The 26,031-nt window shown below is 36.8% G+C and overlaps 3 protein-coding genes across 3 annotated transcripts; 1 reads left to right on the top strand and 2 right to left on the bottom strand.

Annotated features, from left to right (window-relative positions):
• The first annotated feature begins 6,486 nt into the window (after nucleotides 1-6,486).
• LOC107044166 (zinc finger CCCH domain-containing protein 3) lies at nucleotides 6,487-11,403 on the top strand. The gene is made up of 5 exons (XM_015265955.1): nucleotides 6,487-7,534; nucleotides 9,206-9,457; nucleotides 9,522-9,680; nucleotides 9,878-10,073; nucleotides 10,874-11,403. The coding sequence occupies exons 1-5, from the start codon at nucleotides 6,714-6,716 to the stop codon at nucleotides 11,297-11,299; spliced, it is 1,854 nt and encodes a 617-aa protein (XP_015121441.1). The 5' UTR covers nucleotides 6,487-6,713; the 3' UTR covers nucleotides 11,300-11,403.
• LOC107044167 lies at nucleotides 9,492-17,006 on the bottom strand. Its single transcript, XM_015265956.2, has 6 exons — nucleotides 16,732-17,006; nucleotides 15,496-15,692; nucleotides 15,114-15,275; nucleotides 14,839-15,046; nucleotides 14,527-14,722; nucleotides 9,492-13,398 (listed from the first exon to the last, which is right to left on the bottom strand). The coding sequence occupies exons 2-6, from the start codon at nucleotides 15,676-15,678 to the stop codon at nucleotides 13,206-13,208; spliced, it is 942 nt and encodes a 313-aa protein (XP_015121442.1). The 5' UTR covers nucleotides 15,679-15,692; nucleotides 16,732-17,006; the 3' UTR covers nucleotides 9,492-13,205.
• A 2,398-nt stretch (nucleotides 17,007-19,404) lies between these two features.
• LOC107044139 (failed axon connections) lies at nucleotides 19,405-25,984 on the bottom strand. Its single transcript, XM_015265915.1, has 4 exons — nucleotides 25,494-25,984; nucleotides 22,794-23,132; nucleotides 22,545-22,682; nucleotides 19,405-21,827 (listed from the first exon to the last, which is right to left on the bottom strand). Exons 1-4 carry the CDS (start codon nucleotides 25,824-25,826, stop codon nucleotides 21,465-21,467), a joined length of 1,173 nt encoding a protein of 390 aa, XP_015121401.1. The 5' UTR covers nucleotides 25,827-25,984; the 3' UTR covers nucleotides 19,405-21,464.
• Between the last annotated feature and the right edge of the window lie 47 nt (nucleotides 25,985-26,031).

Below are 26,031 nucleotides of genomic sequence, written 5' to 3'. Positions count from 1 at the left end.
GTAGTGGTAAAGTAGCCTCGCCGAAGGACCTAGTTCTCGGTTGATGAGGCGTTTGCTCGCGGGATAGGGAGTTCTTTTCAGGGAATTATCGATAACATGGATCAGGTAGTGGTAAAGTAGCCTCGCCGAAGGACCTAGTTCTCGGTTGATGAGGAGCTTGCCCCGCGCGATAGGGGGTCCTTTTGAGGGAATTGTCAATATTATGGATCAGGGAGAGGTAAACTAGCCTCGCCAAAGGATCTAGTTCTCGGTTGCTGAGGAGCTTGCCCCGCGCGATTGGGGGTTCTTTTGAGGGCATTGTCAATACTATGGATCAGGGAGTGGTAAACTAGCCTCGCCGAAGGACCTAGTTCTCGGTTGATGAGGAGTTTGCCCCGCGCGATAGGGAGTTCTTTTCAGGGAATTATCAATAACATGGATCAGCTAGTGGTAAAGTAGCCTCGCAGAAGGACCTAGTTCTCGGTTGATGAGGAGTTTGCCCCGCGCGATAGGGAGTTCTTTTCAGGGAATTATCAATAACATGGATCAGCTAGTGGTAAAGTAGCCTCGCAGAAGGACCTAGTTCTCGGTTGATGAGGAGTTTGCCCCGCGCGATAGGGAGTTCTTTTCAGGGAATTATCAATAACATGGATCAGCTAGTGGTAAAGTAGCCTCGCAGAAGGACCTAGTTCTCGGTTGATGAGGAGCTTGCCCCGCGCGATAGGGGGTTCTTTTGAGGGAATTGTCAATATTATGGTTCAGAGAGTGGTAAACTATTCTCGCCAAAGGATCTAGGTCTCGGTTGATGAGGAGTTTGCCCCGCGCGATAGGGAGTTCTTTTCAGGGAATTATCAATAACATGAATCAGGTAGTGGTAAAGTAGCCTCGCTGAAGGACCTAGTTCTCGGTTGATGAGGAGTTTGTCCCGCGCGGTAGGAAGCTCTTTTGAGGGAATTATCAATAACATGGATCAGGTAGTGGTAAAGTAGCCTCGCCGAAGGACCTAGTTCGCGGTTGATGAGGAGCTTGCCCCGCACGATAGGGTGTTCTTTTGACTAAATTATTTATAATATGGATCAGGGATTGGTAAACTAACCTCGCCGCCTGACCTAGTTCTTGGTTGGTGAGGAGTTTTGAGGGAATTATCAGTAGTTTGGATTAGGGAGTGTTCTCGGTTGACTGGACAATTTACCCCGCAGAATAGGAGTGGTTTTGTCGGGAATGAAAATAACATTGGTTTCAGATGATAAGTCAATTTTTTACTAGTTGAACAAATTTAATATTTTCCTGGTTGGTGACAATTCCTCGAATTCGTGATTCACATAATTCTGATTGCGAGGCGTCGAGTTCTTCATAATATTTCCATGAAGATGTCATGATTCTTGTCAAGAATTCAATATGACAGATTTTTGTCGCATGATGTGCGACCGAGGTACTTTTCGGCAAGAAAAAAAATCCTCATTTCGTAGGGTGTCGGCGTATTTAGGTTCTTCTCGTTTGGGAGTCGCCGCACCACCACGTCCACGCCGTGACTCCTGGGTAATGCTAAGTGTGGTTGCATCCGTGTGGTTAGATTTTTCGGAATTCCATCTCGGTCTCTGAGAGAATCCATTCTCAGGAGGAGAATTAAAATACAATAATTCAACCAAAAGTTATAAGATATCTATTTACTGTATTTGGCATGGGAAATGTGATAAGTTTATGGTAAGTATGATTTACCCATCTTTTCTAACCTGAAAATTTATGTCATTAAAAAAAGACGGGCATTTACATCTCTAGATCTACTTTTCTATCATTCTCTAGATAGTCACTAGATTTTATTAGCCTTCTTGGATCTATACAGTGACGTTTGGAGCGCTGGGATGGTATGATTGTGGTGGATGCACAGCGGGGAGATTGCCAGCGCTTATGGAAACCAGAGCTAATAGGGGAGATTGCCAGCGCTCATGGAACCGTTTCAACCGCAATGTTTCGTAGCGGTGGTGCTTGAACTAATCCAGAGCACCTACCTGTAAGTAAAGCCGGGAGCGTATGAGAGCGTCGATAACGAGGGGTTTCTATTGTTTTCCTGCAGAAAACCAATTGCTGAACAAAAAAATGTTTCCCATTCTGATTCAAACTTCAGGCAATATTAGGGAGTATCTGCGGTTAAAAATTATTTTTGGAGCTAATCAAATTTATTTGTATCTGTTCCACGCATTGAATGGTTTGAAGATTGTTTTTTTTCTATAAATTAAAAAATATTAATCCATGCGAAAAAGTGGCAATATCGTCAGTATTTTTTTTACCAGGAGCTGGTACCACTGGCTCGAGGGAGCTCCATACGGAGAAAAAAATACATCGTAATTTTGTGAGAATCCTTCCAAAAATTAGTGTGCTGTTCACCAACGCTGGGACATAACAGGGAGTCATCGGAGAATTCGCATGTGGCACACTAATTTTTACGGGAATCCCCCGAAAAAGTGGCCGGAGTCCCAGCAAAAATTAGGGTGGCACTTATGAATTTTTCGACGACCCCATATTATGTCCCGGCGTTGGGGGACAGCACACTAATTTTTGGGAGATTTTTTTCTCAGTGCAAGCACAACGCTTCATCGCTCTCTCTCAAGAGATGTTTAAATTGACCGCGCTACCCCCACCCAATCGGTACTCTGGACGTTGCTGCCAGTTTGGGGTTAATCCGCGTTTTTGAAAATGCATTCCTCCACTCCTAACTGTGATTAAGAAATGAAACCCATGTAATTTATTAAAAATACAATTCTCGATCGGTTGGCTTTAGTTTAATTCCTTTATCTCAATTAGGGAGGGGAGAAATACCTAGAGCGCTCTTTCGTCTTCCAAGCTTACGAAAATACGGAGAAATAGCCGCGAAGCGCTCCACTTTCTCTCTCTCTGTCTGTAGAAAGCGGAGTGGGAGAGCAGAAGGCAATGTAGAGGGGGAAATATTGAACATGGCCGCACGAATGGTTCGCTGATGACAACAAACGAGCGTGTGCATCCCCCTCTCTCTGGGCAGGGTAATTCCTAATTATTTCTATGGAATTGGGACCGCTATTTCCCGATGGCGGCATGGTGATCGCCCTCATAACATGGACGACCGATGGTTTACCTGTTCAAACTTGTTCAAACCCTCACATTGGAGCTGACAGTAGTAGTTCCTCTTCGACTCATTCATTTCTGTATTTTTTTTTATTGTTGTACTCGAAGTTCCGATAGTGTCATATTTTAGAAAAACTGGAGGATTTGCAAAGTAATTGTTTGAAGTACCAACGATAAACCATCGGACGGCCATTTTTCTTAGTTCAGGCGATACCCACTAGATATCGCAGCGATTTATAGCGTCCCCTAAGGTATGATACAGGGAGGTATGGTGAAGCTTTGATGTCGCCGACACCGAAACAGGGGACAAGTTCCAACGGAAGCCGCGCGCGGCGCTGTTGCGTCCCTTCCCCTCACGCGGATTAGATCTCCCACCACACGCCGATTTTACTTGCGTCGCGAGTTCAAATCCCCGTCAAATCATTTTTTTTTTTTGATGAGAGAGAAATACTATATTTCGTAACGAGTGCAAAAATGTGGTTTTTGGCGAGTGGGAGGTTTATATCACAAGCCGAAGGTGAGTGATATAATTTCACGAGGCAAAAACCACTTTTTTCACGAGTTACGAACAAAATTTTTCATCACAATGTGTCGGAAAGTTACTTCTCCGATACAGCGTGATGAAAATAAAATTTTGTGTTCAATCGAGAGCAACAGGATTAAAAAATGTTGAGATGAAAACTATGATTCTCAGCATTTCCATGGGTCGAGCGATAAAGATTGACTGAGAGTCATGTCGACTAGACGATTGAAATACTAATTAGAAGGAAGAATAATTAACATCAGAAGTCCATTCAATTAATTATTCCTCTTCTCTTCAGTGAAGCTTGATAGGGAAGAATTTGGAGGGATGGGATTACGATAACGAGGATCCCAGTTTAAACTATGTTTTTTTAATGTTTTCTTCTATGAACAAGTTTTGAAAAAGATACGAGGGTCATAATGGTCACGAGGGGTGAAATACATGAGGTACAAGGGGTTTCAAGAGCCACAAAAGAAAAAAAAAGTCCGAACTATTCATTTACGCACCTCACACAAATAACAATCGTTCTTTGACACTTGATCACTCGGTAGCAAATCACCACTTTTTTCCAGCCATTGTCGTCGCTTCTCAATTTTTTTCACACTGGGAAGGGAGAAAAAACGATAATTATCCCTAGAAGATGCTTTGCAATTTATAATTGCACACGATTTAACCATTTTGCATGAATCAACTCGCACAGACTGTTCAGATCTATTGGAGTACGTTTTGGAGCAGACATAAACAACATTCGCGAGATATTTTCGCGCGAAAAATAAATATTGTTCAACATTGGACAAAAATGCATTTTCATTTTATTTTTAATGCAATTATATTGAGCAGTGATTTCACTCTCAATCTTGGTAATTGACTATTAAAGAAATAGTACATGAAAAACCATGAATATATTTGCATTTTTTTATTTTTCTTCGCATTGTACATGTAATTTCATACGGGGGTAATTATTTTGACTTAAAAGATAAATTTCATAACGTTCCCTCCAGCAAAATAAGTGCCAGTGGTGGGAGACTAAAGGAGATGAGGGGAAGCGTAAGTCGACCGGAACACCGCTTATGGCACTCCGGCGAACTTGTCCCCTGTTTTCTGGCTTCATCATACCTGCTTGTATCATACCTTAGCGTCCCCAATAGATCTTCGATTGGATTCTTATAGAGAATCCATCCAGAATAAGGGAATTATTTGTTTCTCCTGAATAAAATATTTCCATTGAAATACATATATGAAATTACCCATTTACAGTGAGAATATTGTTGAAATCCATACAAAATATTAAAATGAAGACCTTTATTTCATTTTTCATCATTTTTGAAGTAAAAACAAAAACATTCAATGATCGGAATACTCTTAATCGAAGAAAATTCATCGCGGAATTGTTTAAAATCATATGAAGGTATCAGTATCGCAGACATTCTGGTCGTTCCGTGCATGGGGGTGTACAGACCACAGACCGTGTCCACACGGACCAGGTCTGCGTACGTCGTGCGTCTGCGTATGGTGGTCTTTAGAGAGATCGAGATACTCCCTTACATAGGCTGTCTCTTTTGCACAGTACTGTCTATTTCTGTCCGAAACTCCGTAGCGCGTATACTGTGGGTAAGATGGAGAACGAGCGCTCTATGTACTATACCTCCATGCGTATACTTGATATCTTGTACGCTCCCTGCCTTACGGGTACGTAACTCTGGATTAGTTCATGCGCCACCGCTACGAAATTTTGCGGTTGAAACTTTACCATAAGCGCTGGCAATCTCCCGCATAATCTCTGACCATACTTTTTCAAGCGCCGAGTGGCCCCGGAATACTTCCCGATTGCAATTAATAGTATATATCGTAACGTGTGCAAAAAAGTTTTTTTTTGGCGAGTGGGAGGTTTATATCATGAGCCGAAGGCGAGTGATATAATCCCACGAGCAAAAAAACATTTTTTCACGAGTTACGAACAGTATTTTTCATCACAATGTGGCGGAAATTGGGCTTTTAGGCACGTGGAGCGTGCCGAAAAGTTCACTTTTCGTCACAGCGTGATGAAAAAATTAATTTCTCCTCTCCTAATTGAGATTGAGGGATGAAACCAACGCCACTCGATACATACAATTAATAAGTGATTCGTTTATGGCGATACGACCTAATCCTGTACTTTCAAAGAAAAAAAATCATTTGGAACGTAATAATTCATCAAAACAATTCATAAAATCATCTCTTGATATTAGAGATGCGAAATGACCGTCATTTTCATCTTTCATATGACCGTGATTGTGTCATATGACCAAAAAATGACGGTCATGTGACGTCTCGAAATTTCTAATGGCAAATGACGGTCACAATTTTTTGTGACCGTCACAGAATTAAAAAGCGTTTTTTTTTTACTGTCAAAAGAGTAAAATAGTAATTTCCGTTACCAAACCATCTATATAGGTGCAAAATAACCCTCATAAATATATTTCTTTTCGTGACGGTCATATAATTTCTACATAATTGGCATCGTTTATTCGTTCAATTTATTATTGATTATCAATTATCGTTTATTATAAGGTACTTATGGAAGAGTCGAAATGTATGTGTACAACTGTACAATAACTTTTTTTAATTATAAAAATGATGAAACATGTGCTTACACATATTTTGGCATACTCATGAGAGAATGATTACTCTTTTCATCTTTGGAACAAAATAAACGAAGTCAAGAGTTCTAGTTAATTAGAAAAAAAATAGATGAACAAAAAAGTGTTTCATCTATATAGATGCAAAATGACCATCACAGTTTGTCGGCCAATTGTGACCGTCATGGAAACATTTTTTGTGACCGGACCGGTGGTCATTGGGGCCTCGTCATGTGACCGTCATTGACGGTCACATAACCACTTTATGACCGGTCACATGACGCCTTCGCATCTCTACTTGAGATGCACAATCGATTTTTCGATGCTGAAAATAATTAATTTATCGAATTGGTAATTAATTAGGACATTTCGTAATCCATTGATACATGAGAATCACCCTAAATTTCCATTGAAGTGACGAGTGTGGACGTCCTTGAGTTTATGGCTTCAGTTTCTTTATTCAACTGCGTTACACATCGTTTTGCTCCACAAAAATGCAGGGGAGTTATAAACCCTCGACAATTCACGTGAACCCCATGTTCAAGGAGACCTCGAAAAATGTTATTCACATAAATCCAAAAGTGCACATCAACATGGCTATTCACGTGAATCCAAGGATGGTGAATGCACATGCATTAACACATGGTGGAATCCAACAAAGAATGATCCCGGACACATTCGTCAACTCCAAAAGAGACTGTCAAGAGTCTCCAAGTGTCCAGAAATCGGTTTACGTGAACCCGAGATTGATGGAAAAACTCACGAGTAGAATTCCAGACGTGGAAATTGTGGAGGAAATTTGTCGTGATGAGGCCCAAGCTAAAATTCAGAGTTCAAGGTTAGGAGTGGATGGAACGAGACCTGAAGTTTTTGTTGAGAAAAGTCCCTCTCCGAACTTAGTGTCACTGTCGAGGAGGAAATTGGTGAGGATACCACCGAAAAGCAGTCCTCAGAGTTCGATGAAGATCGTTGGGAAAAATTGTGGGAATATTTTGGCTCAGAAATCGGTGGGGAAGATTCAAATCAGGAAGATCACTAGGGGCAAGCAATTGAAGAAAGTTAATGGGTCAAATCAGTTGGGGAAAGTTAATGTAGTTAGGGGGAAGGTGAACAGCACTTTGAAGAAGATTAATAATGTCTTGGGGCAATCGAAGAGGATCAACAGGGAGGTGGGGACCCTGAGGAAGGTTAATAATGTCAAGGTTACTCTAAAATCCAGTGCTTCGAGTTCCAAGGGCTCGGGGAGTAAGTACAAGATTGATAGGACGACTGGGGCTAAGAAGACTAAGGCTGGAGTCACGAGGAGGACGTTAGGGTGAGATTTTTTTAAATCATTTATCATTATTTATGGAGCTTAAGCATGAATTAATGATGTGCATTTTGGTAGCTGCGTATTTAATTCGAGGATGAGTGAAGTTGGATGAAAATGTTGAAATGCCTTTTTCATAGCTGACATAATTCCCAAGAATGATCTTCAAGGTTTTCCCTCCACTCGTTACCGAGATAATTTATAGTTAAGGATCGGTTGAATCTTCTTTTGAACGTCTAAAATATTCTCCAGTTGCCATTTTATTTTACGTAGCATTGGAGTACCCAAAAATTGTGTTATTGTGCAACCAACAAAAAGTAGAAAAGAACTGAATATTGCAATTTTTTTCTATTGGATGCATTCCCCATTTTTATTTACAAACCCTCTTTGAAAATGTTCAGTTGTTTCTGTAATTGTATTTTCTTGCACAATTGGAGAATATTTTAAATTCTCAAAATCAAAACAAAACAATCAAGATGAAGTTCAAAAGGTAATCCACCCGGGTCTTAACAATTTTATATTGAAGTGAGAAATCTTGAAACATCAAATTTGACACTTTTGATAATTGTCGAACTGATCAATAAACTACCTAAATTTTATTCTTGACAAATGTCTGGGGAGATCTCCCGAAGTTGCCTGAAAAAATACTTAGCCTCGTGGATTCAGGGGTGGTTTAGGGGTAAAAAAACGTACATTTTCGTTTTTTTTCCCATAGAAATAAAAAATCCCATTCAGTGAATAGAGTTTACATTATTCTTTTTCTTTGGAAATGTATAGTATCTCTATACATTTCCCCCCAAAATTGTCTAAAAAGAGAAAAACCCCTCTGGACCGGTACTAAAATGTCGTTTGGGATGCAAAAGGCCACTTTCTGTTGTTTTCATTACAAAAACAGCCTGTAATCCACTGAATAAAATCAATTTTAATTTTATTCTTCAAAAATATCTGGGGATACCTCCACAACTTTTACAAAAGACACAAAAACCCTTTTGAATTAATACAAAATTACGATTTGAGAATGAAAAAAATCGTATATTTCGCGTCGAAAACCCCAGTGGCACTAGGGGTAAATGATATTTTTCCATAGTGACTTTCACTTTTGCCAGTTCGGGGAAAGGTCAATATCAGTCCCCGAAATAGTATTTTTCGTTTTCGATTCGGACGCCAACGCCACATGAGTAAAAAAACCCCATGGCAACAGCCCGGGACAAGATTTTTTGTAATGATTTTCAAGTTTTCGAGTTTGGGAAGTATGCAATACCAATTCCCAGACGAGAAATCGTAAGAAGCAGTGCAGAAAATGTATTTATTGCCAATGGAATACAAAAATTTCCCATCCAGTGAATTAAGTCTTCCTATAATTCTGTGGTGAATTGGTAAACTAGAATAATTGATTTTTTTTGGAAAATGTGTTTTTTTGGTTCAATTGTTACCCAACAATTTCTGCAAGTGATTTGGCAAAAAAAATTGTTTAAAATGCACTGATCCTAGTTTACCAATTTCACTGCAGAATTTATTCTTGAAAATAGTCTGGGGACATTCGCCCAAACGTTGGTTTCTCATTTTACCTCGATAATGGCTGGATTTAGGAGAAAACATCAAGAAACTTCTTCAACTGACAAAATCCCCCCTAACATCGCAACTAGCCAATTCAATATTCAAAAACCCCTGGTATAGATCCAACAACAAGAACCTCGTCAACATCGACGGAGTTTTCTACCGTTCTTCTAAATCACGCCTGGTGAAGAGCTCCTGTAGTAGTGCATCCCCCAAGCCCCCCAAGAAGCCTACTCCTGCCTCCTCTAGACCCAGAAAACTTCGCACTCACGTCGTAATAAACGGAAAGATAGCAAAAATAAACACCAGTAATCTGCGCAAAACAATCCTACAGACTCCAGGACAAAAATCCAACTACAAGCACGTCATAAGGTAGCAATCCTCCTGACACCACCAATTTCATTGATTTAATCTCACACTTTAATTTATTTTTCAGCAATCGAGTGAAACAGAGGTCATTACAAATATTACGACACAAGATGTGCAAAAATAATCAGCCATGTCTCCTCTTTCAACGCTTTGGCTACTGTGCTAAACATATCAAGGGTACCTGCCCCAAAGTACATGACAAGAAACAAGTAGCCCTATGTAAAAAGTACATATGCCCTTATCGCAAATTATTAATTCTGCATGCACCGAATTCTATGAAAATCTGTTATTCTTTTACATCGTCAGCTCATCAACAAACGATTCACGTTCATTATCTAACAATTAACTTGTAGTTTTGATTATTCCAACAATCATTCCTCAACTGAATGACAAAACCTCGCTGATCAATATCTCGAAAATTAGTTTCCTCCAGGGTAAATGCCTTCTCGATAATTGTCCACTGTCGCACGACGTTGGGCCTGAGAAAATGCCAACGTGCAAGTACTTCCTCGAGGGCTGCTGCACACGTGATAATTGTCAGTATCTCCATGTCAAGGTTTCGGCGAATACCCCGATATGCGTGCCATTTCTCCGAGGATACTGTGCCAAGGGTGATCAGGTAATTCATTTTCACATTCTCTTAATTTCAATGGTACAATTTATTCTGGAATTTATTGGATCAAATTGATTGAGATTTTCAACATTTCCAGGTGTAACAGAATATTCTTTATAATTTTACACTGATCGGTGATATTAATCTATTTTTTTGACAATTTTCGTTCCAAAATTGCATTAAGAGATCTTTAGAATTGAATTAAAGTCTTGAAATTTTAACGTTTCGACTGGAAAGTCATGATCAAATACACAAGGATATTTTTCCTTGATTAAAAGTAATTATTTAAAACATTGATGGTAACTTTAATCTGTCATTTCCAATAGAAAATCCTCAGAATTACATTCATGTCTTCAAATTTCTGGGATTTTTTTCTCGAATTAAGACGAATGTTTCTTTATGAAATAAAATTTTATGTTCAATTTTCCATCAAGTGCAAACGTATCCTGTAATCTTATGACTCAACCAATTCCACTTACGAAAACGATCATAAGAACCATCTTTGAATGGAATTCGCCATTTCTGAAATATTTAAGATCATTCTCACTTTCAAATTTTCGAAATTCAATTCAATTGAACAATATTGTCTCAATCGATCTGTAACTGTAGAATGTACAGTACCACTGCAGAAATATTTTGAATCTCCAAACATCTCAATCTCTTTATTCTCCAATAAATAACAGAATCAATAACATTACAACTTGATATGATAAAATTTCACAATAAATCAATGGCGCTGCAACGTGCCACGTGATATAATTTCCAAATTTCTTTAACTATTTATCATCCAACAAATTATTTCACAGTGCAAAGAGCGTCATACCAACATTTGTCCTGAATTTGACAAGTACGGGAAATGTGCAAAAGGTAAGAATTGTCCATATCCTCATAAAACATGTTTGTTACCACAGCAAAATACTCTGAGGCTTCCAAGACCCTTAAACTCATTCAACAAGCCAAGATCACTGAGAAAATCGGTTGACATTTCATCTCACGATGACAGTAAAAAGAGATATTACGATGATAGCTGTAGTAACGACGCTTTAGAGAGAAAAAAGTCCAATATCAATAAGAAAATTAGGGTAATGAAGATGGTGCACAAATCATCGGAGGAGCCCGATGTTTCTGTTATCACTGGCGATACTGAGATGAAATCACAACCAATTGCTGAGGAAGTACGCCCTAGAAGACCCCCTATAGGGCCCTTACCATCTTACATACCTATTAATTAATATTCTCTCGTTGAAGACTCATATTTTTGATTAATATTTAGTGAACTAGGCGATTTGAATTTATGTACAAATTTTAAGAGAAATAAATTCGTTTTTCCATTAAATCTATTGTCTAAATATTTACGCCCCTATTATCATTAGTAATTTTGCTTTATTCATCGATTCAACTAGATGCAACTGCATTTTTTAATTTTCCCCATTGATTTGATTAATTATAATTAGTGATACAATTTTATTCTTTACGAAATACTAAGGCTTCTTCGAATTTACAGGACACACAGAAATTTGAATTTTTAGTTTTCTTCTGTGGTTCTCTTAGAGCTAAGAAGTTCTTTCTCATGCACTGGAAGCATTCGCTAGGACTGAGCTTGAGACAACAATTTGTTGAATGATTTTTTAAGGTTTTTCGTTTGTAAAAGGTTTATTATGAGGTCAATCCACAAATTATCACACAATGTATTTTTTCCAATTCTGTAGGTCTTATTTCCAAATAATTAAGAATTGAAATGGAGTTTTACAAAATTTAAATTCTTAATCAGTTGATTAATTTCGTGAGATAAATAATAATTTCATCATTTATTCACCTTTTACGTACGAAACCCCTTGATGAAGTGAAATCAGAGCAAATTATGATCAGATCCATTTGCATTTCACTCCATTGAGGACGTTAACTGTATTTTGAGAGGACCAGAGTGTTGGTACACACGTAATTGCATTACAATGAGGCCTCGGAAAATTTTGAAACCTAATAACATCTAATTGATATAGCTATACCCCTCTTTGGCTATTGGTCCAGTCTAGAAGACATCCTTTGGATAAATTTTATCTTCAATCCTGTTTTTTTTGTTTATAAATACGTCATCGTTGGACACCAACTCGGTATTTCTTGAGTTTTATCGTATTTTTTTCCCCTAGTTAAATAGAATTTCTGCATTCAACACTCGTTATTTCTCGTTGAGCTTAAATTGTTCGTTTACAGACTAGATTTATTCTTTTAATCCCTGACATGAACAGTAGGTCATGTCAATCAATAAATTGTTACAAAATGATTATCTATCTCAGAGAACCTTATGTACCCTCAAATTTGGCTCCCAATGACAGGTCTTACGCCGTCAGATACAATTTAATTTCTCCTAATGTCTCATAGAAAAACAAAATATGTTATTTTCTAGAAGACTATCAAAAAACGCTTTTCTCAACATTAAAATTCCCTTTGAAATCAAATAATTATGCATTTTGTCAGGAGATATGAACTGTCATGCGACCCCAGGGGGTCCATGTCAGGGTTTAAACTTCATCTCTCACTCTCGATCCAAAAACAATTCAGAAAATAGCATTCACAGAATGTCACTTTTTTCGATTCTCTATCACTCTTTGGCTCAATTGTCCATCGATAAATTGAATTTTCAGCTATTCCAGAATATTCCTGTTACAGAATAAGATAAGCAGATAAGTGAATAGTGCAGTAACATCAATCAATCAGATTATCAATTCAGATTATGATGTTTTCTTCAGAGAATTGTTCGCAGTTTCAACTTGTCTTATTATTTTATTCCACACAGTTATTTTCCTTTGGAATAAATTTGTTTTCATTTGATTAAACTCTACCTAGTAACGATTAAAGAATAATAAGAAATTCGAATAAACAACTTCAGTTTATAAATCAAGAAACTATGGACAAATTACGAAAAAATCCAACTTTTTGGGGAAGGCTAGAAAACAGAATATAAAATTTCATCGAATGCAAGAATAACGAGAACATAATAAGAATATACAGAATTGAAAAGTCATTGAAGAATTGCAACAAATAAAAATGATAATCACAACAAATCGTACAAAAATAAAATTGTTTGAAATGAAGAAACGCCGGGATTCAAAGCAGTGAAAACCCGACGTGAATTTATAGCTACGTGGACGCTGCCAGGCTGATCGACGTTGATTCCGTGACAGCTGAACGTGGCTTGACATCTAGGGAATCGTACAGGGGAAATTCACAGCAGAGGAAGCACTTGAGGAACCAGGGAACTTCCGAGTAAATTGTCGGGGGCAGGGGAATCAGGGGGGACGTTGACTGTTTGTACTGCCGGTACTCCGCATTACTGAGAAAACAATTCAAAAGATATTTCTGAGATTAATTAAATTACAAATTTGATGTGAACGATCAATTGTGATACGTTGGTATACAGGGAATGACGATTGAATAGTTGTCCTAAAGAGGGTTTTCAATGGAGACCAAAACGTTGAAACAAAAAATTTAATCTTTTTTGTTGGTTTTTTTATCCTGAAGACCATCAGGCCAAATAATATTCATTTTAATTCGAAAAAGATTCATGAAACGTATGAGAAAATTTAATAGCAAAATAATTGCGCTGTTTTGAAGAAATTCTATTGAATTTCTATTAGGACTGAAGTTCTGCTGAAATTCTATCGAATAATTCATTTTTTTAGAGATATTTGACAGAAAAAAGTCAACAGATTATGATCTTTCGGTAGAAATTCTTGGGCTTAAATTTAAAGTTTTTAATAAAGCCTTTTCCGCTATTTTTTCGTCTCATAATAAGATTGAAGAAAAAACTTGAACAATTCATCCGCAAGAATTCTCATAGTAAAAAATCTTACGGATTGAGTTGTATGGAAAAATCCATATCTATAATCTTTTTTCGATAAAAAAATCTGGATTGGAGAAAAACACTGCAAAGTTGTAAGATTTTTAATTCTAATAGACCTCCAATAAACTCCTTATACAGTTTCAACAAAATTTCAATAGAATTTATTAGAAATTGTGCTAAATTTTTCTATGAAATTTTTCCCTACGTGACATTAATAATCCTCATTAACAGCAATTATCAACATAAAATTTAAATATTGTGCTTGGTTCCTACATGAACTTGCAATGAATATTGTTAAAAATATAATAGAGAGAAATTATGATATCTGTTACAGAGAAGGTGATAAAAAGCGGTTTCAAGTATAAAGGGAAAAAAAAATTTTTTCCCCCCAACTAATTCCTAAACACATTAGAAAGTTTGTTATTTTTCAATAAATCATTTTCCGGAATTAAAATGGACTGTAACAGAGAACCGATAAGCCAATATCCCTTGGAGTATGAGATATTTCTCCAAAACATAAACTTTAAGAAAAATCTATTTCTAAAATTCTAGCACTCGTTTCAACTGAATTAATTCACAATGGAATAATTAACTCTCAGTAAGAAACAATTGACTTACTCTCTGTATCTCTCATCCGCTGATTTTTCCAACAATGGCATTCCCGATAAAAAAAGTAATATGAACGTTGTAAAAATTGGCGAGGCGATCGCAACCCACTCTATTCCCTGGATAACATTTAACGAAATCACGAAAATTCCCCACCACACGAGAATTTCTCCGAAGTAATTTGGATGCCTTGAGAAGCTCCACAATCCTGAAATTAAGGTCGATTAATGTCAATTCGTTAAATCCAAATGCCAACAATAAAAAGAAAACAATTATTATGGACCGAAAGCTATCGAAATGTCTTATATCGAAAATAATTTTTACCATCGTTGCACCATTTTCCATTGTTAACCGGATCCTGCCTGAACGCAAATTTTTGCAAATCAGCGTAAGTCTCCGCTAGAAGCCCAATGACGAAGCAACCAGTTCCAGCGCTGTCCAGAGTCGTCATTGTTTTCGGAGCTATTGGAATTTTGTGCCGAGGGGAGTTGATCAGTATCACTGGCAAGCTCACGACGTAAACCCAGATTGCCTGGAGAAATTCACTCATCAATTACGAGTTGAATCGTTCAAAGGACTACTTGTTATTCAATATTTACTTGAAACGACCAGAAGACAGCGAATCTTATGACGTTACTCCTGCGATCATCGAAACGTTTATCTCGGCCAATCTTGAGGATTCTGTAGAATAAGTAGAGGGACAATCGTGCCCCCCAGATGCATACCATCACTGTCACCATCAATTGACGACTGTCGTAAGTCTAGAACAATTTTTGCAATTAAAGAAGAGCAAAAAGGCATCGACGAAGTAAATCAACAATTCGTTCATTTTTACTCTCAGTGCACTCTACTCTGCAAGAATTTTGCTATATTTTTTCGATTTTGAGTTCGTAAAAAAAATTGATCTTCAAGTGGAATTAATTTATTGGTTTCACCAGTGCACAATTAAAGTTCTAAATCTGAAGAATTGTGAATACTCACTTTTCCTTCTTGACCGAGATAGAACGTCAAAAGGGCTACAATGATGAAATTGACACCGCCAGCAAAATCCGTGACTTTGTCCATTTGAAATGTCGCGGCTATTGAGAAGAATATCAGCTGCATGCAAATAGTGACAACAGCACTGATGGCAAAGTGATCTACGTCCAGTATTTCCACAGCCATTGTTGAAATTTCTTCTGAGAATTGAACCAATGAATGAGGAAATCCATTCAAATTCATGCCTCTATATAGTTTCGAGTTTTCGAATTGATAAGTTCAATTACGAGAAATTACTGAATAGAACTGATCGATGGTAATGGGCATTCATTGTTGAAAATTTTTGGTTTGAATTTCCGGTACACTTTTTGGAAAATTTTATTACACATTAGTTCCACTGAAATTTCATGAAATTCCGGTATTGAAATTTGAGAATTTCATGAAAAAACCAATGGGAACTGTAAATTTTAGTGCAGTTATTCCCTGAAAATTAATAGAAATCAGAAATGCCCGATAAATATATTTTAAAATTTTAAATCTGTTGCAAATTCAGCGTAATTTGGCATTGTTCATTCGCCTTTTCATGGGAAATTGAAATAAGCTGAGGAATTCTCGTCTTGAGGATATCTAAGAATCTTTTACCATTTGGTAGAACACTATAGATTCAACACATTTTTAATAATCAAATTTGTCAAATTAAATGCGTGAGAAAATTTTGAAAAAAATCATGAATATTCAGCGTCATTCCAATTACATTTTCCACAGAACTATTATTCTTTAAAACATTCATTATTTATAAATTATTTACCGAAAATGCTCGAAATTTTAAAAAATTACAATGGTTTAAGTATTTCATCAATCTTCCTCCAAAAGTTAACTTTCTAATTTTTTTTCAGATTTAAAAAATGTTTTTTAACGGTTCAATATCAAGATTCAAAGTCAGACCTGCAAAGTTTAAATAATAAAATCATTGTAAGCTCTGATGTCCGACTACAAAAGTAGAAAAGCATTTCACTGGAGAAAGAATAGCCAAAGTACTTGGATATTCTCAATTCTGCTCAAGAATTTGGAATTTCATGGAACTTTCAGTAAAATCTGAAATTTCATTATTTTTCCCCCAAATCGGATTCAGTGTCTCTCTCCTGAAAATGACCAGTCGACTATTTTTGTCCATGAAATTTCTTTTTTTTAACAGTGTTGGGCAGGTTTACATAACAACCAAAAATGAAAAATACTCACATGAACAACTTCTAGATATTAATTTGAATATCCAATTTGCCTCAATTCATTGACATGACGTCTGATGATGCAGAGGCTCTGGTTCGATCCATTCGAACGCAACTGAATACCGCGATTAAATCCACTGTCAATTCGTAATTCCCCCCGCAAAAAACGCAGTTGAAGTTTCTTGGAGGGAAGTAATCCTTTCTCAGTGATTAATCAAAAGATTTTCGCCTCTATTTGGTACCGCAGTGGTGAACATGACGTAAACGGATGCACATATCAGACACATATTTTTTTTATTGAAACAGGGGTTGTTAGGGTAAGTTTTCATGCTCGGCAACATGAATTCCGGGAAGTTAGAGCGTAGCGCTGATGGTGATTGGTTGGAGATATGTGCGCTGTTCGATTGAAAATCCACAGGAAAACGTCTCGGAAATGACTCAAAGTATGTATCAATAAAGAAACTGACCTCCTTAAACCTTCAATGTTTGCTGATTAAATGACACAAATTGGGGCAATCTGGCCTCATTTTCAAGATTATAAGAACATCTTGAAGATGCTAGCAGAATTTTTGAATTTTTCTTTTTAAAAAAATCCACCTAACGTTTTCTGTCACCGATCTATTTCGGCTAGAGTTTAACTCTATTCGTAGGTATTACTATAGCCATAACTATAGTTATAAATACCTATAGTCATAAATAGTTATACATAGCTATCACCGTTTCTACAGCTACAGATAGAACTATACATATCAGTAGCGAAGTAGTGACCAGTTTTCAATGAATATCTTGGAATCTAAAGGAGATAACAAAATTTTTGTTATAACCTTTTTTGTAGAGCCGATTGAGAGCTATAACAAATGTATTTACGAAAATTTCGCTATCTTCCTTAGATTCGCAAATATTCCTTAAAAACTCAACTGGGAGAGAGTATAAATATTCGGTAACTATAGTTATCTTTATAGCTATAAGTATAGCTATATGTTCGAAATTTGAGCAATTTGTATGACTTGAAATTGGCCAATGAATTGGGATAATTTCAATCATTTATTCATTACAACAGCAGGAATTCACGTGTAAAAATTCAATCGAAAAACCTAGCGCTTCGGATACAAAGCTTTTCTATCAGTCGAAACTCAAATGGAATAATCCTACCAAAAATTTTTTCAAACTTTCCTGCATATCAATGATCCGAATAAGTTTTGAAAAATTCAATGGAATTCCAATAGAACTTTCTATCGAATTCGATTTCGTTTAGACTTCGAAATGATGTCGATTTTCGGTGATTTTGAGCGTCACGGGAGATGATTTTATGATTTCATTAATTCAAAATCAGTGATTTCAGAAAAATAAAGTTAATAAATAATAGGGGTCGGGCAAAACGGGTTGTGTCAAATTATGAAAATCAAAACTGGCAATAATAACTGGCAAATAATAACGAATTCGTTTAATTCCAGCCCGTCAATTTTGAACTAATGACGATGAAAAGCGGTCCATTTTACCATCTTACTGCGGCAGTGAGTATGGCATTTTATTATCATCGTTGGCAGGCGTGTCAGTTTCGAAATCACGAATTACTTGCGGGGTTCGTACTATGCCAGTGCGCCATTGATTTCGGTGATTTCATTGATTTCATTGATTTCAGCCGATTTCACATGATTTCGGAAAGCTGAAATCACTTGATTTCAGTGATTTCGAAATAATTTCATGCCAGAGGGGCGCCGTGATTTCGGGAGCGAGTACACTGAGAAAAAAAATTATTTTTGGGAAATATCCATTTACTTCAGGAAAGTATTTATTTTCTCAATACCGTATTTCTCCAATCGAGTCATTCCCAGGTAATCCTCATTAGGCATCAACTATGACAATTATATTCCTCTAGAAGATGATCATGTTAGTTATGACCTTAAGTGAATTCCCTCAATAATTATCAACATTAAAAAATTAATTGAAATTTTTCCCTCTGGAAAATGAGAAATTTATGCAAAATGAATAATCATTGGAGGAGTTCATCCAAAATCATGTGCAACATAGTCAGTATCTAGAGGAACATCATTGTCATAATTGAAACCTAATATCAGGCTCACCTGGGAATTACTCGATTGAAGAAATACGATTTTGAAAAAATAAATGCTTCTCTCAAGTAAAAGAATATTTGGCAAAAATAATTTTTTTTCTCATTGTAGCCCCTCGGGATAGACCTTAAAATTTAAAAACATATTGTAAACCTTCACTGCACCCTAAAAACTGTCCATTTTGCCCCCCCCCCCCTTAAACAGCCCCCAAAAAATCAATACGTTCTTCTGCATATTTGATCTCTACCTCGAAGCTCATAAAACAATAAAAATCCAAAAATGAGGGAAATTCAATTGTCGGTTGAACCTTCGACCTTAACACAGTAACGACCCCAGGAGGTGCGAGACAGGTAGAAATGGGCAAGGGGCTCCTTCTTTTTAATGGCTCTAACAGCAGCGGCTAGGACCCAAGGGCGTCTGAGGTTGGGAAAGTACCGATTCAGGGAAAGCCCCAAAAATTCCCAAGAGATTTAGACCCAGCAGGGAGTAAAAGCATTCTAAACTGTCTGAGAGGTTTCGTGTCAGCAAACAATTGTCGGTATCGATGTTCCTTTCCGGTACTGGGGACTGAGAACCCCTCCGACTCTGAGTAATAAAAGAAAAGTCCATGAATATTTATTTATAAACACATTTTATTTTTTTTCTCGCATGATACAATTAATGGTGGTGTAATAATGACAGTGAAATGTATAGCACTGAGTATAAACCGAAATATCTTATAACTCACATTGAATTACTTTAATATGCACTGTATACTATTCATAAACTATTTTGCATGTGCTTTCAATTCGTTTCCCATCATTCCCCTTCATTTCCTAATACACAATACATGTTTGTTCATTCTTTAATTTTTTTAATCATCATATTAAAAATCAAATTATCATCTCAGTTCAATAATAAAACAACGGGATTATTTAAAAGGCGTACGAGTATTCAGCAGCTGCCACTTATTCAAAAAAAAAATAGAAATAAGGCAAACGTAAAAGTAAATAATCCATCTCGGCTATCAGAAAGACATGTCATGGTAATAGTTTTGGACTTTTCGTCAATCGAATGAATCAATTATTTGATTCATCGATTTATCCAGTACTCTTCGAACATAAAATATAGAGAATAGAAGTAACTAATTACAAGTATAAAAATTAAAAAAAACGAGAAATTACATGAATATTAATGAAGTAATCGACATGAATAATGTATAGATGAAAATTATATGTGCAATTTACGACGAGAATGCACAAAAAGATCGAACCAAATGCTTTATTTCGTCATTCATAAGAGCAATGCATACGATAATGATAAATGTCTCGAGATTTGAAAATGATATTTGTAAAAAATTGAGTAAAAAGATTCGTATTTTTATATTTCAACCGTTTATCGGTTTCTTATCGAATATATCGTTTAGTAAAAAGAATATACAATATAAAAAAATCTACCACTAACAGGAATGGCGTTGATGCATTGACCAAAGTAAAAAAAAGTGTAAAAAATTGTTATTACAAATGCAAGACTGGTGTTCAAAAACATCGAAAGCGTTTTTGCATGGAGACATTAAACAAGATGAAATGCGATAAAAAGAGATACTCAATCCCCCTTTATTTCACTCAATCTCAGAATGAATTCTCCTGTCTCCTGCCTTTTAATTTAAATCTATTGAAAAAATGATTATTGTACTTTGATGACGTCATTCGTGTTTCATTTTCGTTTAAATTCGCTAACACTACTCAATAAATTTCGAATCGATTAGAATATGACGCATGCAATTGGTTAATAATACAGTCGTTTTTTTTTGTTGTTTAAATCGTATCGTAACTTCGCTTTCATTTATATCACAAAATTCATGACTTTTAATGAACAAATTTTTCGAAATGTTTCAAAAAACTGCTGACTATCGATACGACTTTAGTTCCGTTACTTTTTTTTGCTATATTGAGCTGCTCCATTGGTCGATTTTGTTGCATTTGTTATCGGGCCTTTATCCTCATTGACTCATTATCATTAAACTTTCGCCAATAATCGACTGTTCAATCGATCATGGCCAAGAGAGCTTTAACTAATAACTATTTATTATTTACTCCATAACAATTTTAAATTGAGTTTAATTTTTTCAATCATTTAAAAATTCCCTCAAATGATTAGGTCTCGTAAAAAATCGGGGGGAGGGGCAATCGACTCTCAATGGAATTCAAGATTTCCTCGGAAATTTACGTACTTTACATTTCTTCACTTAAAGAAAAACAAATCATCTTTATGGCAAAATCTATTGCAATTGCTTCAATATTGCATTCTGACTCTGTAACACCAGTGTCACTATAATAATCATCGCAATAAAACAAATTCAGCAGAGTCGGAAGAATAGCAAAAATGCATATTTTAGGTACACATAAATTCTAAAATGAGAAAAAATATATAAAAATAAAAAATGAATATAAATCAATATAATAAAAATGAATAATCAGTAATATATACTTTGAAAATTACACAAGCAAGTATGTGAACTCTTCCAGACTCTTTGTTTCATATTTCTTATATAAATTTTCTACGTTTAATTCATCATACGATTTCAAATAATTTTCCCCTTATCTGACTCATTCTTAATCATTTGTTTTTTTAATCTCATCGTCATCATCCTCTCTTATTTTATTTTCTGCATCAGCCATCGACCATTACGTATTTATTTATCCTCCACTCTCTCCTCCTTCTCTTTGTTCTCCTCAACTTCTTTATCCTTCTCACCTTCCTTCTCCTCAGCATCGGCCTTCTCTTTATCACCCTCTTTACCCTCTTTGGACTCCTTGGTCTCTTTCTTCTCGCCTTTGCTGTCCTTGTCCTCCTCCTTCGGTGGTTTTGGTAAGTGGGTATTTAAATCCAGGGTGTTACAAATTTCATCCCAATCGGGGAAACATCTGTCCTTCATTCGTGAACAGAGGCCAACCAGATTGGAGCAATTCTCTTGCATGTAGTCCCTCAGTGCGAAGGTCGTTGACTTCTCGATGTAGAGGATTTGTGCCAGGTGAGCAAAAGCTGTTACGTCCAACTGAAATTATAATAAACGTTTTTCAGTGGAAATCTCATTAATTCATAAAACGAAACAAGTAAATTTAATAAATAAATGTATAAATAAGAGCAGTGAATTTAAGAAACACAAAATATAATAAAATGAAAGTTTCATTTCTTATTCATTTCTTTATATTTATTTAATTGCAATTGGTACATTGTACCACTTAACAAGAGAGATCCCTGTATACAAGAGAAATACATAATAAAACTATGATAATGAAGAAGAAACCCTATAGTTATTAATATAATCAACAGATAAAATTGACTCTTTGTTATTAATTTATTGTAACTGAATTTGTCCTCAATTTCAATGCATTGACTAATGATTTTTAACAAACAATGATAACATTTTATTTTCAAATTGGGGATGAATGAGTTTAAAATAAAACGTATGATTTCTGTAGATCTTAGGGGATTTTGTAGTCCAGAGCATTAATAAGGAGCTTTCTAATTCTAATTTTTAGATGGAATCTTTCCCAAAATGTAAAAAAATATGCATAAACTTTCAAAATTCATGATTTTAATTCAAACTGAATCCATGTCTTTTCAACTAGGCGACATCCCAACTAGCAAAACTCGAAACAATGTACCACGAATAAATAATATTCTTATATTCAAATTCGTCATTTTGCAGTTGAAATAAAAATATTTTAAAAAATCATAACTTATTAATTTAATTCAAACTAATACTCACAGTGGTGGGCTCATCACCAAAGAAAAATGGCTTATCAGCGAGTAATTCAGAGAGCACCTTGAGATCATCATACCCCAACTGAATAATTTCCTCAGTGCTGTGTACGCCCATTCCCATGGCCTTCACCTTCTTCAGATTCTGTAAATTAAACCGATAATTCTATGAATCATACCCTCACCCCTAGCGCTGAGAACCCCAGGAATGTTCTCGTTAACTCGTTTAATTAATCCAATTCTTTCAAATTCATACCTTTCGCCCATACGTCATCTTGAAGTAGAAATTGAGAATACTATTGGGGAGACGTGAGCCAAAAGCGTGCTGTAGATTAATTTTATACCCCTTGATAATCTGATCCATATTCTTGCTGCGCCAGTAGGTGTACACCCACACAAGATGATTCTCAATCATCGATATCATAGCGTGTGAGATAATCTTCTGTTCATTAGTGAGATTAGCATCCAACTCTTTTCTGTATTTCTGGCTCAATTCTTTGATTATCAGCGAGCTGTCAGCAATTTCAGAGCCATCGAGCTCAATAAATGGCAGTTGTCCCTTCTTCGAGCGGAATTTCATCTTATGGTCGACATTCTGAAAGAATTAAATACATTTTGTCACTTAATCATAGTTAATTGAGGGGGGGGGGGCGAGAGGGGAAGAAGAAGAATAAGATGAAGAGGAAGAGACGGATGAGGCTTCCTCGCGTTTCTTAATGGCCACGACATATCAAATGTAATTAATTAAGTTACGTCGTTCACAAAAAATTACACTCCAACACTGTATTATACATGTTGTGGGGGAGAATGGCCAACGGAGAGGGGTGAAACGGGGGAAGAGTGAGAGAGAGAGAATGGGAGGAAGGCCGATGAACCCATGGGTAGACAGCTTCCGTTGCCTGGCAACATCCCCGCCACTCCACAGCTCCGGAGTTGCCATCATCGTGGCTGTTATCGTTCGCACTGTATGCTAGTATTGATCGTCGTTGGGCCAACACTTGGCTGAGAGCAAGAGAGAGAAAGAGAGAAAACCTCTGTGGCTGTCTCATTCATTCGGAACAAACGGAATAAAAGGAGAGAAAATGCGTAACAATATTCAAGGGGATTTCGATTTTTATTATTCCCATGGAGTTATTTTTACTGCAATTCAATAGTTTTTCATGATTTATGCAGTCGTAAAGTAGGTCGTCGAAAATCTCGTGATTTATCATACTTCAGTTTCCAGTTGAATGAATAAAATATTCTGATATTGGAAATTCAACGTTTGCATTTATTACTTTGCTCAAGTTGCAGTGAAATTTCGAGGCTTTTCTCAACCCCTCAATTTGAAATTCAATGTTGTATCGATTATAACTCCAGTCACCCAAACTCATCAAATTTTCACGCTTTATCGATCCCCCCCTTTGTTCGTAATTCGTGGGAATACACCTCGCATGTGAAAGCTAATGCACGTAATAATGTCAATTTCTTTCGTCGTTCACCAGCTAATTGTCGATTTAATCTCACCGCGTTATTCCCGGTATCGGAAAAGTATTTAATGACCTACGCCACCGATAATCCGTCATTTAATGCCCTGACCCTGACCACTAAGCTCGCTGGTGAGGGGTCGGATAAACCGTAACGGTTTTATGAGTTTAGATGATACCGTAGCAATAAAATACACGAGGTAATTGTCCTAACGAGCATTTCATCTGGTGCATAAAAATAAAAATTCTTGATACATCAGATCACTTGTTGCTGATATGTACCCCACCCATTTTGAAGAATAAGAATGTTACAAAAGATAAATGACAGGACGTAAACGTTTTGTAGAATTGTTATGTGTAAAGTGCCTTGAGTTCCTTCTGCCCCCATTGAATGTCGTGCTCATGCGAGCGTTAAATAAATGTGAATTTTATCTCTTTATTTTTTACAACAGTCATCCAGGGACTATCGCAGCGAGAGAGAGAGAGAGAGAGAGAGAGAGAGAGAGAGAGAGAGAGAGAGAGAGAGAGAGCTGTGCATTTCCAATGTCAATTAAAAATATATTAACGATGCATAACTGTTGCCATCGTGCCCTGAATAACTAATTATCCGTGCAGAAAATTGCAAACATTGCTACACATTAAATGCATCGTGAAAATATTCACGATAGAAATTACTGGACATTTCTCGGGTCTCTTATCATCAACAACGCTATGAATCATAACTCATTCATTCGTATTTTCGTCTCGCGAGAGTGAAGAGATAATTCTACGTCGCAATGCTGAAGAAAGTCGGATGGGATGAATATAGCCTTTGTCTGAGACGCATATTCTCCATTATTTTTCCTCATTTATTTTTTTTTCCCCAGGAACTCTGTGCTGAGCCTCTAAATTAAATTACCCTCTTTTACCCTGAAAAGAGGGAAAAAAACCCGACAGAGAGAAATCGATACCGCCGACTCAAAGGGAGCCATGGAAAATCTCGGAAATTGAATAAACACACTTGGTGAAGTGAAAATAAAGAAAACATCCTCGTTCGGAAATTTTTGCCCCATTACTGGGCCGTTTACAACGCCAACACAGAGTGGCATTTTTGTCCCATAAGGAATCTATATAAAGCATTGACGGGGGGGCCCCTGGAGTTTTAAAAGGGAAGGGCGAGGATGCAACAAGGACGGCGAAACATGAGGGGGCTTAAGAATGGCGTCCTACTCGAGCCCAACAACAAAAGTACTTCGATGTAAGAACATTTGCCCCCCACAAAATCCAATGTAAATAAAAAAATTCAGACGAATTGATGAGAAAAGAATAAAACAATCGAATTTTCACATGAGTAAACTCGATAAAAAAAATTAAAAGGGAGTGGAAAAAATATTTTTCATGCTTTCAAGATAATCTAGACGTCTGGAAAATGGAAATAAAATAATGGAGATGCAGGAGAATTGCAAAAATAGAAGCTAAGAATAAAGAAATGGGGAGTGAGTGGCAATTACCTCGTATTTGACGTCGTTGAGTCTCAACCAAGTCTCGACTTTGAGACAATTTGGTGAAATTGATGGTATCAATGGTGTGCGTGACAATTGATAAAGATACACGACGTCCTTCTCGAAATTGACCTTGTGTACATTAGTCTTACTCGTGTTATCCTCATTGGTGGTGTCCTCCTTTTTCTCACCCTCTGTTTTCTCGGTATTGGTCTCATCGTCAGTCTGTTGCTTGTTGTCAGACGGCGTCTCCTCGTTCAACGCCGCTTTAAGGTCCTTAACGTCCTTATTCTCCTTCTCAGCGACAGTTGTGTTGTTCTCGGCCTCAGTAGCGACAGTCATGTTGAATGATTTCTCCGCTCAATGAAAATTATAAAACCAAGGGTGAAAGTTCTCTCGCTGCTCTCTCGCCGCGTTACGAGGGGTTTATACCAGTGGGACGAAATCGTTTGGCTCTCAGGAGTGAGACTGACACGGCACGAAATATCGAGAGATACTGGGGCGCTTCGCCGGCCGGTGGATAAGTCGGAGTTGTCGTGTGGAGGGG

This window comes from Diachasma alloeum, unplaced genomic scaffold (assembly GCF_001412515.2).
Source record: "Diachasma alloeum isolate Michigan unplaced genomic scaffold, Dall2.0 Dall_scaffold_00681, whole genome shotgun sequence".
In the NCBI taxonomy this organism is placed as follows: domain Eukaryota; kingdom Metazoa; phylum Arthropoda; class Insecta; order Hymenoptera; family Braconidae; genus Diachasma; species Diachasma alloeum.
Note: the sequence above shows the minus strand (reverse complement) of the source record. Positions and strands in the feature narration are given on the sequence as shown.

Coding starts and splice junctions, on each gene's coding strand:
- LOC107044166 (XM_015265955.1), top strand. CDS start 6,714: ATGCAGGGGAGTTATAAACCCTCGACAATTCACGTGAACCCCATGTTC. Junction 7,535..9,205: donor GTCACGAGGAGGACGTTAGG/GTGAGATTTTTT, acceptor CCCCTGGTATAG/ATCCAACAACAAGAACCTCG. Junction 10,074..10,873: donor ACTGTGCCAAGGGTGATCAG/GTAATTCATTTT, acceptor ATTATTTCACAG/TGCAAAGAGCGTCATACCAA.
- LOC107044167 (XM_015265956.2), bottom strand. CDS start 15,678: ATGGCTGTGGAAATACTGGACGTAGATCACTTTGCCATCAGTGCTGTT. Junction 15,276..15,495: donor ATCTCGGTCAAGAAGGAAAA/GTGAGTATTCAC, acceptor AAATTGTTCTAG/ACTTACGACAGTCGTCAATT. Junction 15,047..15,113: donor CTGTCTTCTGGTCGTTTCAA/GTAAATATTGAA, acceptor GAATTTCTCCAG/GCAATCTGGGTTTACGTCGT.
- LOC107044139 (XM_015265915.1), bottom strand. CDS start 25,826: ATGACTGTCGCTACTGAGGCCGAGAACAACACAACTGTCGCTGAGAAG. Junction 23,133..25,493: donor TCAACGACGTCAAATACGAG/GTAATTGCCACT, acceptor TAATTCTTTCAG/AATGTCGACCATAAGATGAA. Junction 22,683..22,793: donor AGATGACGTATGGGCGAAAG/GTATGAATTTGA, acceptor TTTAATTTACAG/AATCTGAAGAAGGTGAAGGC.